The sequence below is a fragment of the Geotrypetes seraphini genome, chromosome 12, assembly GCF_902459505.1.
Source record: "Geotrypetes seraphini chromosome 12, aGeoSer1.1, whole genome shotgun sequence".
NCBI lineage: Eukaryota > Metazoa > Chordata > Amphibia > Gymnophiona > Dermophiidae > Geotrypetes > Geotrypetes seraphini.
In genome coordinates, this window is record NC_047095.1 from 76,671,520 (window position 1) to 76,688,341 (window position 16,822).

Consider the following 16,822-nt stretch of genomic DNA (forward strand, 5'->3'; position numbering starts at 1 on the left):
AGGCTCTGGAGTAATCTGAGGAAATACTTTTTTACGGAAAGGGTGTTCGATGCGTGGAACAGTCTCCTGGAAGAGGATGTAGAAACGCAGACTGTGTCTGAATTCAAGAGGGCATGGGATAGGCATGTGGGATTCTCTCAGAGAGAGAAAGACATAATGGTTATTGCAGATGGGCAGACTGGATGGGCCATTTGGCCTTTTTCTGCTGTCATGTTTCTATGTGTGTGGCACTGTGGTTAAAGCTACAGCCTCAGCACTCTGGGGTTGTGGGTTCAAACCCACGCTGCTCCTTGTGACCCTGGGCAAGTCACTTAATCCCCCAGGAACATTAGATAAGATTGTGAGCCGCCGGGACAGACAGGGAAAAATGCTTGAGTACCTGAATAAACTCATGTAAACCGTTCTGAGCTCCCTTGGGAGAACAGAATAGAAAATTGAATTGAATAAATAGGTTTCTATCTTGAGATTCCAAAGGCAAGGTGTGAGTTTATCACATTTATTAACGTTTAAGTATCACATGAGCCCAGAAAAAAACCTAATGTGTTCTGAGATATCTTGCTAATGAGAAACTGAAACCTTAGATGCCTCATGCATTTGCTGTCCAAGAGGGTCAATGAATCCCAGTTCTGCAGGACCCCAAAACTTCCTTAACAAGAGCTTGGGACTCCAACAAGCAGAAGAAAGAAGGCAGTGCAGACCATCACCTTTGCTAAGGCTGATCTCCCGAATGCTGTAACCTTCCCGCAGGCGAACAGACACCACGCTAACGAGGTCAGCATGAACCTCTTTTTCCGTGTGTTTCTTCCTCCTCAGGGCCAGAGCTGGGTTACTGCTTGCTGAGACCAAGTGTTCATTAAAGAGCTTGTGCTGGGACACTGCAAGGAGACACAAGTGCAATTTGAAATTCATTACAAGCAGCAAGATTCTAAGAAAAATTGTCTAATTGCCTGCAATCTTCACTTCAATTTTCAAAACGGACAGACATACATAAAAACCCCTGCTTTAGCTGCCAAAACAATGTGTGTGGTTTCCATCTTTCCCAAGCCTACCTTGAGAACATCACCAGTTAAAAGAAGTCACGGAGAACAGTGTGTTCAAAAATAGCTGTTTATAGAAATAAAGGGCCTTTGCAAACAGAATAAAAGTGCAAGTGGACATATGTACACAGATATATGTGCACGTATGTCCACTGCACGGACCTTTAGGTGCTATACAAAGTAGGGAAGGAGGCTTAAAACTAAAAGCCAAACAACTTTCAAGTATTAATAATCAATTAAGACATCAGGTTATCGCAATCAGCATCGACCTCTCAGAAATAAAAATCACATGTCTTTAATCATCTCTTTTTTTATCATTACACTAGTAGCTTGGTTTACGAGTACAGCACAGTTACTTACCATAACAGGTGTTATTCAGGGACAGCAAGCAGCTCTTCTCACATATGGGTGATGTCATCTACGGAGCCCGGATGCGGAAGCCTCGAAAGCAGACTTGCTTGTAGAAACTAGAAGTTTCGAGTCAGCCGCACCACGCATGGGCGAGTGCCTTCCTGCCCAGCGCAGGGCGAGTCTCCTCAGTTCAGATAGCTAGCAGAGAAGCCAACCAGGGGAGATGGGTGGGTCATGAGAATAGCTGACTGCTGTCCCTGGATAACACCTGTTACGGTAAGTAACTGTGCTTTATCCCAGGACAAGCAGGCAGCCTATTCTCCGGTGTAGAGACTGCAGGTTGGGATGAAGTAGAGATTCCTGACTCTGTGTAAGCAGAGATGGAAAAACTGGCAGAGGATATGGCTCCCTGCTGCTGAGTTGAAGGAGAAGGGAGTACCAAGGTTGCCTCGGCCACCGAGGAGCAATCAGAATCATGGTGGCATGGTCATTCTTTAACTTGACAAGAGTCTTGAGAATGAGAGGGAATGGAGGGAATGCATACAGGAAGAGATTTGTCCATTCCAGAAGAAAAGCATCTGCCTCGAGGCGATGAGGAGAATAGATTCTGGAGCAGACCTGAGGAAGTTTGTGGTTCTGGGAGCAGCAAAGAGATCTATCTGAGGCGTTCCCCACTGTGAAAAAATGTGATGAAGAGGCAAGGAATGGAGTGTCCATTCATGAGGTTGCAGAAGATGACTCAAGTTGTCCGCCAAGCAATTTTTCACCCCTTGGATGTAGACAGCTTTGAGAAAGGTATTGTGGCGGATTGCCCAGTCCCAAACCTTCAGAGCTTCTTGACAAAGGGAGGAAGATCCCGTCCCTCTCTGTTTGTTGACATAATACATGGTGACTTGGTTGTCCGTCTAAATGAGGACTACCTGATCTTGAAGATGTTGAAAAGCTTTGAGAGCCTTGAAAATCGCTCTGAGTTCCAACAGATTGATGTGACACTGACGATCCGTACTGGTCCAGTGGCCTTGAGTACAGAGACCATCGAGATGAGCGCCCTAAGCGTAGGTCGAGGAATCTGTTGTGAGGACCTTCTGATGAGGGGGCGTTTGAAACAGCAAGCCTCTGGAGAGATTGGAAGAGAGCATCCACCAGCGGAGAGACTGTCTCAATGAAGGAGTGACTGCAATGTGTCGAGAAACTGGGTCGCAAACCTGCGTCCACTGAGATGCCAGCGTCCATTGAGGAATTCTGAGGTGAAGTCCGGCAAAAGGAGTTATGTGTACAGTGGAGGCCATGTGACCCAGGAGTACCATCATGTGTCTCGCTGATATGGAGGAGCGGGAAGACACTTTATGACAGAGTTGAAGGAGGACTTCCAGACGTTGTTGCAGAAGGAATGCTCTGAGTTGGATAATATCCAGAACAGCTCCGATGAATTGTAGATTCTGAGAGGGTTGAAGTTGGGATTTGGGAAAGTATTGATTTTGAATCCCAGTGTTGATTTCGAATCAAAAACTCTGTAGGAACCACGTAGTCCATTGTGTCACTATAATAACCCCTTGAGATGTTGAATTTTTGATAAGCCAGTCTTCCAGGTAGGGAGGGAAATAGCTGAAGACCATGGTTTCTGAGAGCTGCGGCTACCACTACTAGGCACTTGGTGAACACTCTGGGAGATGAAGCCAGGCCAAAGGGTAGCACTCTGTATTGATAATGCAGATTCCCCACCCGAAATCTGAGATATTGGCGGGAGGCCGGATGAATGGGAATATGAGTATAAGCCTCTTTGAGAACCAGAGAGCATAACCAGTCATTCTGATCTAGGAGGGGATAAAGGGATGCCAGGGATAACATGCAAAAATTTTTCTTTGACTAAAAATTTGTTGAGAGCCCTGAGATCCAGAATGGGTCGTAGATCGCCCGTCTTCTTCGGAACAAGGAAGTAACGGGAGTAAAACCACCTGTTCTGCTGTTCCAAAGGAACTGGTTCGATGGCATGGAGACGAAGCAGAGCTTGAGCTTCCTTAAGAAGAAGGATGGACTGGAAGGATACTTTCTTGGAGGAAGCTCTGGTGGAACCTGAGTGAAATGAATAGAGTATCCTTCCCTGATAATTGACAGCACCCAGAGGTCGGATGTGATTGTCTCCCATCAGTGGTAAAAATGATGGAGACGACCTCCAATAGGGGGAAGATAGGACAGAGACAGAACGGTGGAGGTTATGCTTTGTTTCAAACAGTCAAAAAGGCTGTGCAGCCTTAGGTGCAGCAGAAGGTTGAGGTTTCTGTTGCTTCTGATTCTGCTGTTTCTTAAGAGGAGGGTGAGTGTAAGGAGCTGCTCTTGGAGCAAAACGCCTCTGATAAATAGGAGGAGGGCGTGCAGGCTTGTCAGGAACTGGCTTTGGCTTAGGTCTGACAATAGAAGCAAAGGATTTTTCATGCTCAATTTCTTGGTGGCTGCCTCAATAGATTCATCGAAGAGGTCATTGCATGCACAAGGAATATTAGTCAAGCGGTCCTGAAGATTAGGTTCCAAGTCAATGGTTCGAAGCCAAGCAAGGCAACGCATTGCTACAGAACAAGCAGCCGCCCTGGCAGACAACTCAAAGGCATCGTAAGAAGACTGAAGTAGACGTAATCTGAGTTGTGATAGAGAAGCTACAACTTCTTGAAATTCAAAGTGCTTTTGAGTATCTAAATAACTGATAAATTTAGGCAAAAGAGCAATGAGGAACTCAAAATAAGTTATAAAATGAAAATTGTAATTAAGGACTTTAGAGGACATCATGGCATTTTGATAGATGCGACGTCCAAATTTATCCATAGTTTTCTCTTCCCTTCCAGGAGGACTGGTAGCATAAACCTTGGAGGATGGGACCTCTTCAAGGATGACTCCACAAGTAGAGATTGGTGAGATAATTGTGAATTCTCAAATCCTTTGCAATGGAGAGTTTTATATCTGGAGTCCAATTTGCCTGGAACAGCTGGAATTGCATAAGGAGTCTCCAGGCATCTGGTAAAAGTCTGAGACAAAAACTTGTGAAGAAAAAGCTTAAGTGACTCTGCCGGAGGTTGAGGAAGATGCATGACCTTGAGATACTTCTTAGAGTATTTGGAACCAGCATCCAATTGAAGGTACAAATCTATAGCCCTCTGACGAAGAAAGGAGGAGAAAGATAGCTGATCCGCTAATGCCTTGCCTCGAGAAGGACTCGAGGACGTCGAGGCAGCCTGGGTCGAAGATGAAGCTTTGACTGGGAAAAAGGCATCAAAAGAACAAGAGGGCATTCGGAAAAGTTGAAAGGGGACAGATTCAAAACAAATGCCAGGAAATTCTTCTTTACCCAACGTGTGGTGGACACCTGGAATGCGCTTCCAGAGGACGTAATAGGGCAGAGAACGGTACTGGGGTTTAAGAAAGGATTGGACAGTTTCCTGCTTGAAAAAGGGATAGAGGATTACTGCACAGGTCCTGGACCTGTTGGGCCGCCGCGTGAACGGACTGCTGGGCATGATGGACCTCAGGTCTGACCCAGCGGAGGCATTGCTTATGTTCTTAATAGGGAGACTTGGACGAAGCAATCGAAGCCGCTGAGATCTCGAGGTTTGGAAGTGGAGACCTCGATCGAGGAGTCGGTGGTCTAGTAGAACTGGAAGGTGTAGATCGAGGCTTAGTTGAAGAAGGACGCTCTTTGGAAGAAGAGCTATGCCTGGAAGTATGCCTCGAGAAAGGCCTCGATCGTCGGTGAAAATGTTGCTTGGAAGCAGATCTCGAAGATCGAGGAGACTTCGCCAGGGAGATGGAAGCAGTCGATGTCACCAAGGAATGGATAGGGCTGGAAGCTGTGGATCGAAACTCCAGAGGCTTGATGGAGGAACCTCGATGCACTCCTAAAGACTCTGCTCCTTGTATGGAGTGTGAGGATTACTGTCGAGGCACTTGCAAAGAATCTGCTCCTTGCTTTACGTGCATAGACGCCAGACCAGACACTCGCAGAGACTCTGCTCCCTGCATAGAGTGTGTAGTCTCAGTCTGAGGCTTAGGAAGAGGCTCGACCTCGCGGGACTCTGCAGAATGCTCAGGCTGGATTAAAGTAACAAGCTTCGGTCCCATATTAGTGAGGAACTGAATGAATTGCTGCTCTAACATGATCTGGAAAGAAGCCGGCAAGAATGGATCCGCGTCTGAAACCGGACCACCTGCTTTGGCTGGAGGTTCCACAGAAGCATTGGAAATGTGCTTCGACTTGGAAGCCTTAGGCACCTTAAGCACCACCGCTGGAACTTTCTGCTTCTGATTCTGCTGGAACTTTTTGCTTTTTGAGCTATCTGACCTGAGGATACAGGGGAAGATACAGCAGACGTTGTCGAGGAAAGAGCCGCTGCAAACGAAGAAGGTCTGATGAGACTTGAGGTTGAAACAGTGGAGGCAGGAGGAACCTCGGTTGAAGGTGAGACCGAGGTCGGCTTCGGAGTCGAGGAAGTGATCTAATCCATCCCGAAGAGCTTCTCCACTGAAAGCAAACGATGTTTAAGGGCTCGAGGTTGAAGAATAGCACAGCGCTCGCAGGACTTCGGGTGATGGTCTGGCCCAAGGCACTTGAGGCACTTACTGTGTGGGGCCGTAAGAGAAATCACATGCTGACACTGGCTACACTTCTTGAAGCCTGTTGTTTGCCAGGACATAGGAGGAAAAACAGCCTCTGCAAGGTCGAAGCCCTTGGGCTGCGGCCAAGCGGCCTGCCCCGGCAGCCGAACTGAATTTTTTTTTTTTTTTTTTAAACAAGAAATAAACTAAATACAGCGATTCATGAAGAAAAATAACACAAACCGCAGTGAGAGAAGGCATGATGTAAGTAAGTTGAACACAGAGAGTCAAAGAGGGACTTCTCGGCTCCGCGGAAAACTGAGAACTGAGGAGACACGCCCTGTGCTGAGCGGGAAGGCACTTGCGCAAGCGTGGTGCGGCTGACTCGTAACTTCTAGTTTCTACAAGCAAGTCTGCTTGCGAGGTTTCCGCATCGGGGCTCCGTCGATGACGTCATCCATATGTGAGAATAGGCTGCCTGCTTGTCCTGGGATAAAATTTGTTTCAGAAGAATGCTCGTAATCCAAAGCAAGATTCCCCATAGGAAGTAATGGAAACTTGGAACATTCATTCTACATCCCAAAAACAGGCCTAGGTTGCAAATACTGTTAAAGCTCATCTCCCCCTGCAAGTTTTCAGTATCTACTGCAGTACCCCCCACCCCAATACCTCAGATTTCCGCAACTAATCCATCCGTACCGGAGAACACAGCATCAGCTGCTGGCCCCAACCAAACAGCTTTCTTTCCTCTCTCTGTGTACTATTGCTCAAGAAATCCTTCCTCTACCTCCAGTCTGTCTCTTTCTCTCCTCTCTAAGCATAAACCAGCCCCCTCACCTCCCTGGCTCTGGTGCCAACTTAACCCACAACTCTGGAAAGAATGTCAACCGCACATTATTCCCCGGCAGCTGGCTGCGCTCATGCGGGTGGTTTCTCCCCTCCTCAAACTTTTAAGTGCTCTCAGGGAACATCATCATCATCGCGCCACCAACATTCAAACCTGGCGTGCAAACTTACTGGGGGCGACATCAGGAGAAGTGCTCCAATCTGGAAGAAGTTGTATTGGGTGGGGGAATCTTAAGTGCTTCTCTACAACTTCCGGCTAACGAGTTGTGTGGAAAAGCCAGCCCAACGCAGCTACGTTCATGACATGAGCCAATGGGAGAGAGGCCGGAAGTGAGTTGGTGGTTGTAAACAGTCACAGTGTGGTGGAAGGAGAGCTCGGAATCGCAGCCAGCATGATGCAGTTGAAGGACTTGGACAGGAGCCCCGCGACTAGCTGAGTACTTTGTGTTCCGGGTACGTACTGCTCTGTCACCAGCCTCCCGTTCCTCTCATCCAGTGCCGGTATCTGCTGGAGGTAAGGGTTTGGGGTGGGCCACGTGGAGGAGAGAAGCTGGTTCCTAGGGTGGATGTGCTTGTTGATCGAGTCAATTCTCATTTTGCGAGTTAAAGTTTGCTCGAGTGTCTTGCTCATATTGCAAAACACTCGCAAACCGAGGTTTATTAACAAAACCGAGGTTTATTCACAAAAACTCAAAAAATGGTTTCCAAAAATATTAGAATTTTTTTTGACTTAGTGGTTTTCAACATTTATCCTGTGACTGCTGGCTTCCGAAGGATCAATTAAATATAGAAGGGTCAAATACATACATACTTACCCTGCCTCACGATTAACCTCATCCACATCTCTAAAACCTCTCCAAAACCTGATGAGACTGATACTCCCCAAAGTGCTTCTCTGCCACTCTTGTCTTTATACTCACCACAGTAATATTCTGGGTTCAAAGACTCTCCAGTCCTGAGGAAGGAATACAGGAGGAAAGACTTGTGGTACATATTCATATTCAGGCTTCCATTATCAATCTCAGGACAACTGGACAAGTAAGAGCCAAAGGTTGCCATGGCAATGAACTTCATCAGTTCTACGTTGGGAACATGCCCGAAGCTGCAATCATAGGAGTACACACCGCCCACCTGCAGAACAACAATGACAGTCCGTTCTCACTCTTCGCAAACCGCAAAATCACAAATAATGAAGCGCTGCGTGTACATTTTGCACCTCCAAACTGCATAAAGTGAATAATGCATCCTATAGGAAAACTAGAGATAGGTTCCATAGTAGAACCTTTAGAATGCAGCAAACATATTTTGTTATTTGGAGTATTGCTTAGAGAAGTAACATTCTTAAACAAAAACATTGCATATTACAGTAATGTACTGTACAGTATTTATTTATTTATTTACAAAACTTATATTCTGCTTATACCTAAGCAGATTACTAAAAAAAACAGCTGATTGGAGGGTGGCCAATGTTATGCCGATTTTTAAAGAGAGTTCCAGGGGAGATCCAGGAAATTACAGACCAGTAAGTCTGACTTAAGTATCGGGCAAAATGGTGGAAACAATTATAAAAAAATAAAATTGTGGAACACGTAGACAAACATGATTTTTTTTGTGTGTAATTCTTTATTAATTTTCAAATCAAATACAAAAGTGCAAAGAATATATAATCAAGTAATACAGTAATCAGCACTTACATCCAAACAAATCATGATATAAAGTACATTCCAATCCCCTTCCCTCCCACCCTCCCTGGATGTGTGTAAGGTGGTGCTGCCCGATTCACGATTCGAATCGGTTCACTTTGGGTGAATTGATTCGAATCGATTTAAAAGAAACAAACCAAAAAAAAAAAAAAATTCGCCTCCCAATTCGGTAACTGACCCTCCTCCCTCACCCCCTAAAGCAGGAGCGGCAGCGCTGCCTCTTGCTGGCCGGACACTACCACACCTGCTTTAGAGGGCGAGGGGGGAGGGTCAGTCAGGAAGTGCTGGTGTCCGCTTCCCCTCTGGCCTCCTGCTGGTGTCCGACTTCCCCTCTGGCCTCCTTCTGGTGTCCGGCTTTCACTCTGGCCTCCCGCTGGTGTCCAGCTTTCCCCCTGGCCTCCCGGGGGGATTCAGGACTTCAGGGGGGACAGGCAGGCCTTCAGGGGGGGACAGACCTTCAGGGGAGGGGGGCTCTGGTGTAGAAGTACACGGAGGGAGGGAGGGAAGGGGGGTTTAAAGAGACATGCATATGCCGGATTTTTTGGGGAAAGTAATAATGGGTCTAAAAACAGAGGAGAGGGAGAGAGATGATGGACAATATGATTTAGGGAGGGAAGGAAAAGAAAGGGAGAGAAGTTGGACACAAGGGATGGTGTGGAGGGGGGATTGAGATACTGGATAGGAGGGTAGTTGGGAAAAGAAAGGGAGATATGGTGGGCCCTGGGGTGGTGGGGAAGGAGAGAGAGATGCTGGATGAAAGGGTAGTTGAGAAAAGGTGGATCTGTGGATGGAGATGAAAAGAAGGAAACGGGGAGAGAATGGAAACGGAAGAGGAGGACAGAGATAGAAGATGGATGGTTAGCACGGAGAAAGAAGAAAGAAGGAGACTCTGGCAAGCAAGTTATCAGAAGACAACCAGAGCCAGGGACCAGCAAGATTTAAATAATGACCAGACAACAAAAGGTAGAAAAAATAATTTTATTTTCTGTTTTGTGATTACAATATGTCAGATTTGAAACGTGTATCCTGCCAGAGCTGGTGTTAGACCACAAACGTGAGCTAGAATTTAACAGAGAGAGGAAAAGTCTTTGTTTATTTTGTTTACACCACAGCGCCAGTGTGGTTAGGAGAAGGCAAAGGGGGTGAAGAGGCTATAAAATAAACCCTCCAGGATGTTTGAAATATTTCAATAGCGTGGCTTAGGTACGGATGAGGTCGAATGTCTGATCACTGTGCTCCTCTCCTCCCTGTGATTGTTAGTATAAAATTAAAGGATATTTCTGAAAAATAACTTCTCAAATGGCATCAACTCGGCAACAAAAGATAGAGGCTGCTTTTGGAGAGTCTGATGGAGGGAAACGGTCAAAACCAGATCCTCCTACTTCATCAAAGGTCCCCTTGCCTTCAGAATCCTCATCAGAAGTTTTAGAAACGGTGATAGCTGAGCTAAACAGCATGAAGACCCTCATATCAGATACTAATACTAAGGTGACAAATGTGAAGGAAGAGGTTGCTAATATTTCACAGCAACTGGCTGTATGCACGACTCGGATGGACTCTGTGGAGCAAAGGATGATAGGTCTGGAAGGAAAAGTAAATGACTGCAGTAAAGATCATTAAAAAGTTGTACAACTGAACAAGGATTTGGAAGATTTAAGTAATCGTTTTAGAAGGAACAATATTCGGGTACTAGGTTTACAAGAGGGGGCTGAGGGGTTGGATCCAGTTAAATTTGTAGAAAATTTTATCCCCAAACTGTTGGATTAGAATTTCTCGGCTCCATTTGAGGTGGAGCGGGCACATCGGATCCCAGGAAAAATATCTAATAAGATTAGCGACCAACATCCCCTTATTTTCAAAGTACTAAGGTTTAATCAGGCTTTTGAAATACTACGTGCTGCTAAGGAGAAGAAATTTTTCAAATGGCAAGAGAGGAAACTTAGCAGTTAAGCTCAAGATTCCATAACGGCTTAACTGTAATGCTAAACAAATGATCACTCAAATATGCCATCAAAAATTACTTTAATGATTTTACTGTGATTGTTACTTTAAAACGTTGAAGTTAATGGAAGGTATAAGTTTTAAGAATTTACTAACCATATGGGATGGAGCCTGGAAATGATTGATAATGCAGTGTTTAGGAAGTTTCCTTGCCTTAAAGAGTGAAATTAAGAAAGTATTCAAGAGGAGGTATTATATGTTTTACTCCACTTTGCAAAGAGTAGTGCTCTCTGGTGGTTTACATGAATCCTAATGACTGTATGAAATAACATCCTCTTAAGGGAAATTAACAAGTAACCAGGTAAAGCAGTATCAACTTTGAGTCTGTGTTGTGCTTTTTCTTATGAATAATACGATCAGCATGATATTATATTATTTGGTACATCAATGAGATTTAAAAGCCCAATTTCTGCAAATAATAATAAACTTCTATTGATATTGACAGGGGTTGCCATTCAGCAGATTACAGGAAATTGGAAAGATTACACTAAACTAAATTATACTTTTTTGGTGGAATTCAGTATGCCATATTTATAAAATGGAAAGGGTGCTTGCTATGCAACAAGGAAATTATCATAAGTTTAAAAAGATTTGGGGGCCATTGATTATTTATTCTAATGATCAGACATCTTAAACACCTTAGTATTGGATAAGATATAGGGGGGGTGGGATTATGAATGATAATTGTTAATTGTTAATTATTAATATATGGGTGGGTGGGGTGGGATTCTTTTATATTTACATATTTGGAGGAATATAAATAAGATTTGTCAAGTGATTAGTTAAAAATCTTTCTGATTGATTATTATACACTTGTTGTAATATTTGAAAATGAATAAAGATTTATTTTAAAAAAAAATACGATCAGCATGATTGCCACTGGAGAGAAATAGAAAGAATTCTGCAATCAAGATTTTTGGAGGCAGAAAAAAGATTCTTTGCTGGGAAAAATTAGGAGGAAGATCCTTTGTTCAGAAAGACCAGGAGAAAGATGATTTGTTACCACTGTGCTTAACGGATGGCACAAGGCTGCACTTTAACAATGTGGATGTTGATGAATATGGTGTTGGTTATGGTGGAAAAAGGAAAATGCTGGCTAGTGGTACAAGACAACAAGTTGTGGCAATTTGGATCCTGTGAAGATGTTAAGGTGCTATCCATATCAGGAAAAATATCAAGATGGATCGGGGTGTCCTGTATGAGACCTTGATTAGTGTTCATCACTTTCTCCAACTTTATTTAATGTTTACCTAGCACCTTTATGTTATTTATTACATAGTTTACAGGTAAAATTTTATGTTTACGCAGATGACATTTCAATACTCATTCCTCTAACCGAACTCACTTCAGAACTGTTAAATTATATAGCTTTTATTCATACACAAATGGAAATTTGGACATCTACATTTAGATTGAAATTAAAACCGGGCAAATCAAAATTCTTTCTAGCTAGTCCTAATGAAAAAATTACTGAAACAACTTTACTTTTAAACGGTCAGTCTTATTCGATATCTCCTATGCTGAAAATTTTAGGGGTTATTTTAGATTGGTCCTTATCTTTTAAGGCCCATACAGATTCTTTGGTTAAGAGATGTTTTATTGTCCTCTGGAAACTGCGTACTATTAGGAAATATTTTGATTTTATATCATTTAAAATCCTGGTTAAATCTTCAATCCTTTCAATATTGGATTATTGTAATGTTATTTATCTGGGATCGTATAAAATAACTACTAGCCGACTAAAAATCATACAAAATACAGCTATTCGCTTCATTTTTAATCTGAAAAAACACAATCATATCAGTGTATATTATCAAAAGCTTCATTGGCTACTGTTTGTGGCTAGAGGGTTATTTAAATTTGGATGCATTTGTTTTAAAGTTTTATTTGGCTTAGCACCGGCTTACCTTGTTTCTCATTTTAGTTTTTTATTTCTAAGAAAAATATTCATAGATCTGGTTGGTTTTATTTTCCTTCAGCAAATGCATGTCATTACAAAAAATTTTTAGACAGATCCTTAGCGTTCCAAGCAGGATTAATGAATTCATGTTTGAATCTTCTTGTTTCTCCTTTTCTTACTTACTATCAATTTCGAAAAGATCTTAAAACCCACTTATTTAAATAATATAATATACATAGTAACATAGTAGATGACGGCAGATAAAGACCCAAATGGTCCATCCAGTCTGCCCAACCTGATTCTATTTAAATTTTATACATTATTGATTTTTATATTATCATGTAATTATAATGTACTTTTTAATCTTTTTAGCTATACTTATTTTAGTTTATATTGTGTTTTCCTTATTCATTAGTTTTAGTGCTTGTATTAGTTATTTAGAATTTTATTATGTATGATGTTATTATTATATTGTATGCTGTGTACCTATTCTGTAAACCGCTATGAACTGCTGGTTAGGTGGTATATAAAAAAAATTATTATTATTATTATATCATGAACCTTTTGGGATGTGTTCAGTCTGATGGTTAAGATTTTGTTTTCTTTCTCTTTAGTTGTGGGCTTGGAAATCTTCATGAGTGCTTATATAGAGAAGCATAATACCTTGAGCTGGAGTATAATCTGAAATTGCTCACAGGAAAAGCGAGTTCATAGTTATGGTTTGATAAGTCCAGGTCTTTCATTCCATATGGGTATTTTTATTTGTTTTATTTTATTTTGAGGAATAAAATGGGAAATTGCATGATAGTTTTACTTTGAATGGGGGTGATGTAAATAAGATATGGTCTGGGATTGAGTGAATGATGATAATCTTATAATTAAAGTATGAATGAGGAATACTGAATGAGGTGAGTGTGAAGTAAAATGGTGGGAGGCTATGGGCATGATGAATGTTTGATAACAGGATTTTAGTATATCACTTATATTGTGCTCCTATTTTGATCTTTTCTTAATTAATTGCTTATTTAAGCTTATTATCAATTCCTTAATTTATTATTTTTAAGGGTGGTTTAAGCAGTAATTAATGTTATAGTAATGGTTATGGATTTATATATTTATTTTACTGGGGCATGATTATTTTATTTTTTAATGATTTTATATATATATAATAAGGTTCATTGTCATTCATATTAGTTGATGGAAGGCAGGCGAGGAGGGGAAGGTGGGTAAGGTCTGATCACACGAGTCTAAGTTCACTATGAAGGATTTATTCAGGTGGGAGGGGTTGGTTTGGGTTAGGAAAGTGTTATGGATGTGTGTGGAGATTTTTCTGGGATTATTTGATTTTGTTATCCTATAATAAAACCCTAAGCATGCGCACTTAGGGTTTTGTGATCCGTAACAGCGTGCTGTGTCCTTCCGTGGCCATATTCTATTTACGGTGCACAGCAGCTTGAGGCGGCTGCCGGCGCGTGCAGGCATTTGAACGGCGGTGGCAGTTTCACTGCTGATAGCTGGCACCTAGAACAGGGGTAGGCAATTCCGGTCCTCGAGAGCCGGAGCCAGGTCAGGTTTTCAGGATATCCCAATAAATATGCATGAGATCGATTTGCTTCTCAAGGAGCCAGTGCATGCAAATCCATCTCATACATATTCATTGTGGATATCCTGAAAACCTGACCTTGCTCCGGCTCTCGAGGACCAGAATTGCCTGCCCCTGGCCTAGAGGAATGGCTGGAGGATGTCATGAGGTGTTCCATGTTGGTAAACATTCTCAAATGCTTAGGGAAATGGAGGGGGAGCAGGGAAGAGGTGCTGCTGGACAGGGAGGAGGTAAAAGGAAGGGAGAAGGCCTACTGCTGGACAGGGGGAGCAGGAAAGAGGTGCTGCTGGACACAGGGGAGGTAAAAGGAAGGGAGAAGAGCTGGACAGGGGGAGCAGGCAAGGGATGGTGGTGGACAGCCGAGGAAAGAGACAGACAGAAAGAAAGACAGACAGAAAGCGGCCAAGGAGAGAGAGAGAAAGAAAGAAAGAAAGACACATTTATCTATTCTAGCACCCGTTAATGTAATGGGCTTAAAGACTAGTTTATATATTTGTCCAAGAAAATGGCTATGAAACTCTATTTGCTAAATGTAAATGGGCTTAATCATCCTATAAAAAGGAAAAACATATTGAATTTTTTGAAACAACAGGAGGCTGATGTTTATTTCTTGCAGGGGACACATCTTTCCTCATCCGAAGCCAGTAAGTTGGAGGGAGGATGGGTGAAATACTGCTTTTTTGCACCTGTGTTGAGAAAGAAAGCTGGTGTGGCTATCCTGGTAAATAGGAAATGTTCTGCTGTATTTGGTAAGGCTACTGCTGACCCACTGGGAAGATGGATTCATATTGATATGATCTCAGGAAAAGATGCCCTAAAGCTTATTAATGTATATGCCCCTAAAAAGATGCCCTGAAGCTTATTAATGTATATGCCCCTAATAATAATCAGGCTGATTTTTTAAGAAACTCCAACAAGTGATTCTGTCATTGGCTTCAACTAATTTAATTGTGGCTGATGACTTCAGTGCTGTCATGGACCCACTGTTAGACAAGCAACCTAGTAAACAACTCAAGTCTCTAGGATTAGATAATTTGGTAAACTCGTGTGGATTAAAAGATTTTTGGAGGTTTCATTTTAATGCTCGGGAGTTTTATTTTTGTTCCCAAGTTCACCAATCATTCTCAAGAATCATTCTTAAGAATTGTTTCATATAACTGTGGCTGAATTCCAAGATTCAGATTGGTGGGTCTAAGATCTTCTGGAAGCATTGGATGCAGGCAGGTATATGTACATTAGAGGATGTGAATCTAATGGGAAAATGCTTGATTTTTCATGACTGTAACAATCATTCGGTATTTCAAAATCTCAAACATATAAATGGTTGCAGTTGAAGCAGGCCATTCAGAAAGGGTTCCCTGATTGGCAAAATCTCAAAAATCAGTGTAGCTTGCCATGCTTATGCTTCCAGACTGATTTCCTAGGACATCAGGCCGCCAAGTGGTATAAATTAATTTATGAATTTATGAATAAAAAACCAAAAACCTCTTTAAAAGATATTTGGAGCATTGAGATTAAGCAACAAATTTCTGCTACTCAATGGCCACGAATCTGGTCTTGGAGAATGAGATGTACAGCGTCAGCATCAATGAAACAAACTTGTTTTTTCTTGTTGCATAGGACTTTTTGGACCCCAGTTCGATTGCAGAAGTTAGATAGTTCTAAGTCTAACAGATGCTGGCACTGTCATCTTGAAATAGGGACGTTGGATCATGTGTTTTATTGTCCTTTAATACTTAATTTTTGGAAATCGATATGGGGACAGATTAATACCATATTGGAGTCATCGATTCCGTTGACTTATGATGTAGTTATATGTGGGATGTTATTAAATCTTAAACCCCCTTTGGACCGATATAGAGGCAGACTGCTCCTTATTATGACCGGGATAGCCATGCAGATGATCACTCGCAATTGGAAAAATTATGATCCCCTTAATTTTCCTTTCTGGTAGGCAAATTTATGCTTATGCTATAGGTATGAAAAGATGAATGCTGATATGTTAGGGCATAGTAATACATTTAAATTGGTGTGGCGCCCCTTGAAGTCTTTTATCACTTCATCATAATCGTCTCTTATTTTTACTTTTAGTGAATTTCTAAACACATCCAGGGTAGGGTGGGAGGTTGGGTGGGGAGGGTTATTTCTTTGTTGTATTCTTTATTTATATATACATGCATAAGTAATAGTGGGGGGGGGGGTTATTCTTTATGAACATCAGGTTCTTTTTCCCAATATGCATGACCTTGCATTTCCCTATGTTGAAGCTCATTTGCCACTTTTTGGCCCACTCTTCCAGCGTTGTCAGATCTTTTTGGAGGTCTTCGCAGTCCTCCATGGTTATGACCCTGCTGTATAGTTTAGTGTCATCCGCAAATTTAATAACCTCACATTTTGTTCCCGCCTCCAGGTCGTTAATAAATATATTGAACAGGAGCGGTCCCAGCACCGACCCCTGTGGAACTCCGCTCGTGACCTTTTGCCAATCTGAGTAATGGCCCTTTACTCCAACCCTCTGTTTCCTGTCCGCCAGCCAGTTTTTGATCCATCGGTGGACCTCCCCTTGCATCCCGTGGTTCCATAGCTTCCTTAGCAGTCTTTCATGTGGTACCTTGTCGAAGGCTTTTTGGAAGTCAAGGTAAATGATGTCTATGGATTCCCCTCTATCCACCTGGCTGTTCACCCCCTCAAAGAAGTATAATAAGTTCGTGAGGCATGACCTGCCCTTGCAGAAGCCATGTTGGCTCGACTTTAGCTGCCCATTTTTTTCGATGTGTTCCCAAATGCTGTCTTTAATCAG

General features: G+C 42.4%; 1 protein-coding gene across 4 annotated transcripts in view; it reads right to left on the reverse strand.

Moving 5' to 3' along the window:
* The window catches only part of SZT2 (SZT2 subunit of KICSTOR complex), a 523,775-nt gene that overhangs the window by 464,230 nt on the left and 42,723 nt on the right, over positions 1 to 16,822 (reverse strand). For all 4 annotated transcript variants that reach the window (XM_033916162.1, XM_033916160.1, XM_033916161.1 and 1 more), the window contains exons 8-9: positions 7,736 to 7,946; positions 705 to 875 (exon numbers count right to left, since the gene is read on the reverse strand). In XM_033916162.1, coding sequence (XP_033772053.1) covers positions 705 to 875; positions 7,736 to 7,946 — 382 coding nt within the window. The remainder of the gene's footprint in view (positions 1 to 704; positions 876 to 7,735; positions 7,947 to 16,822) is intronic.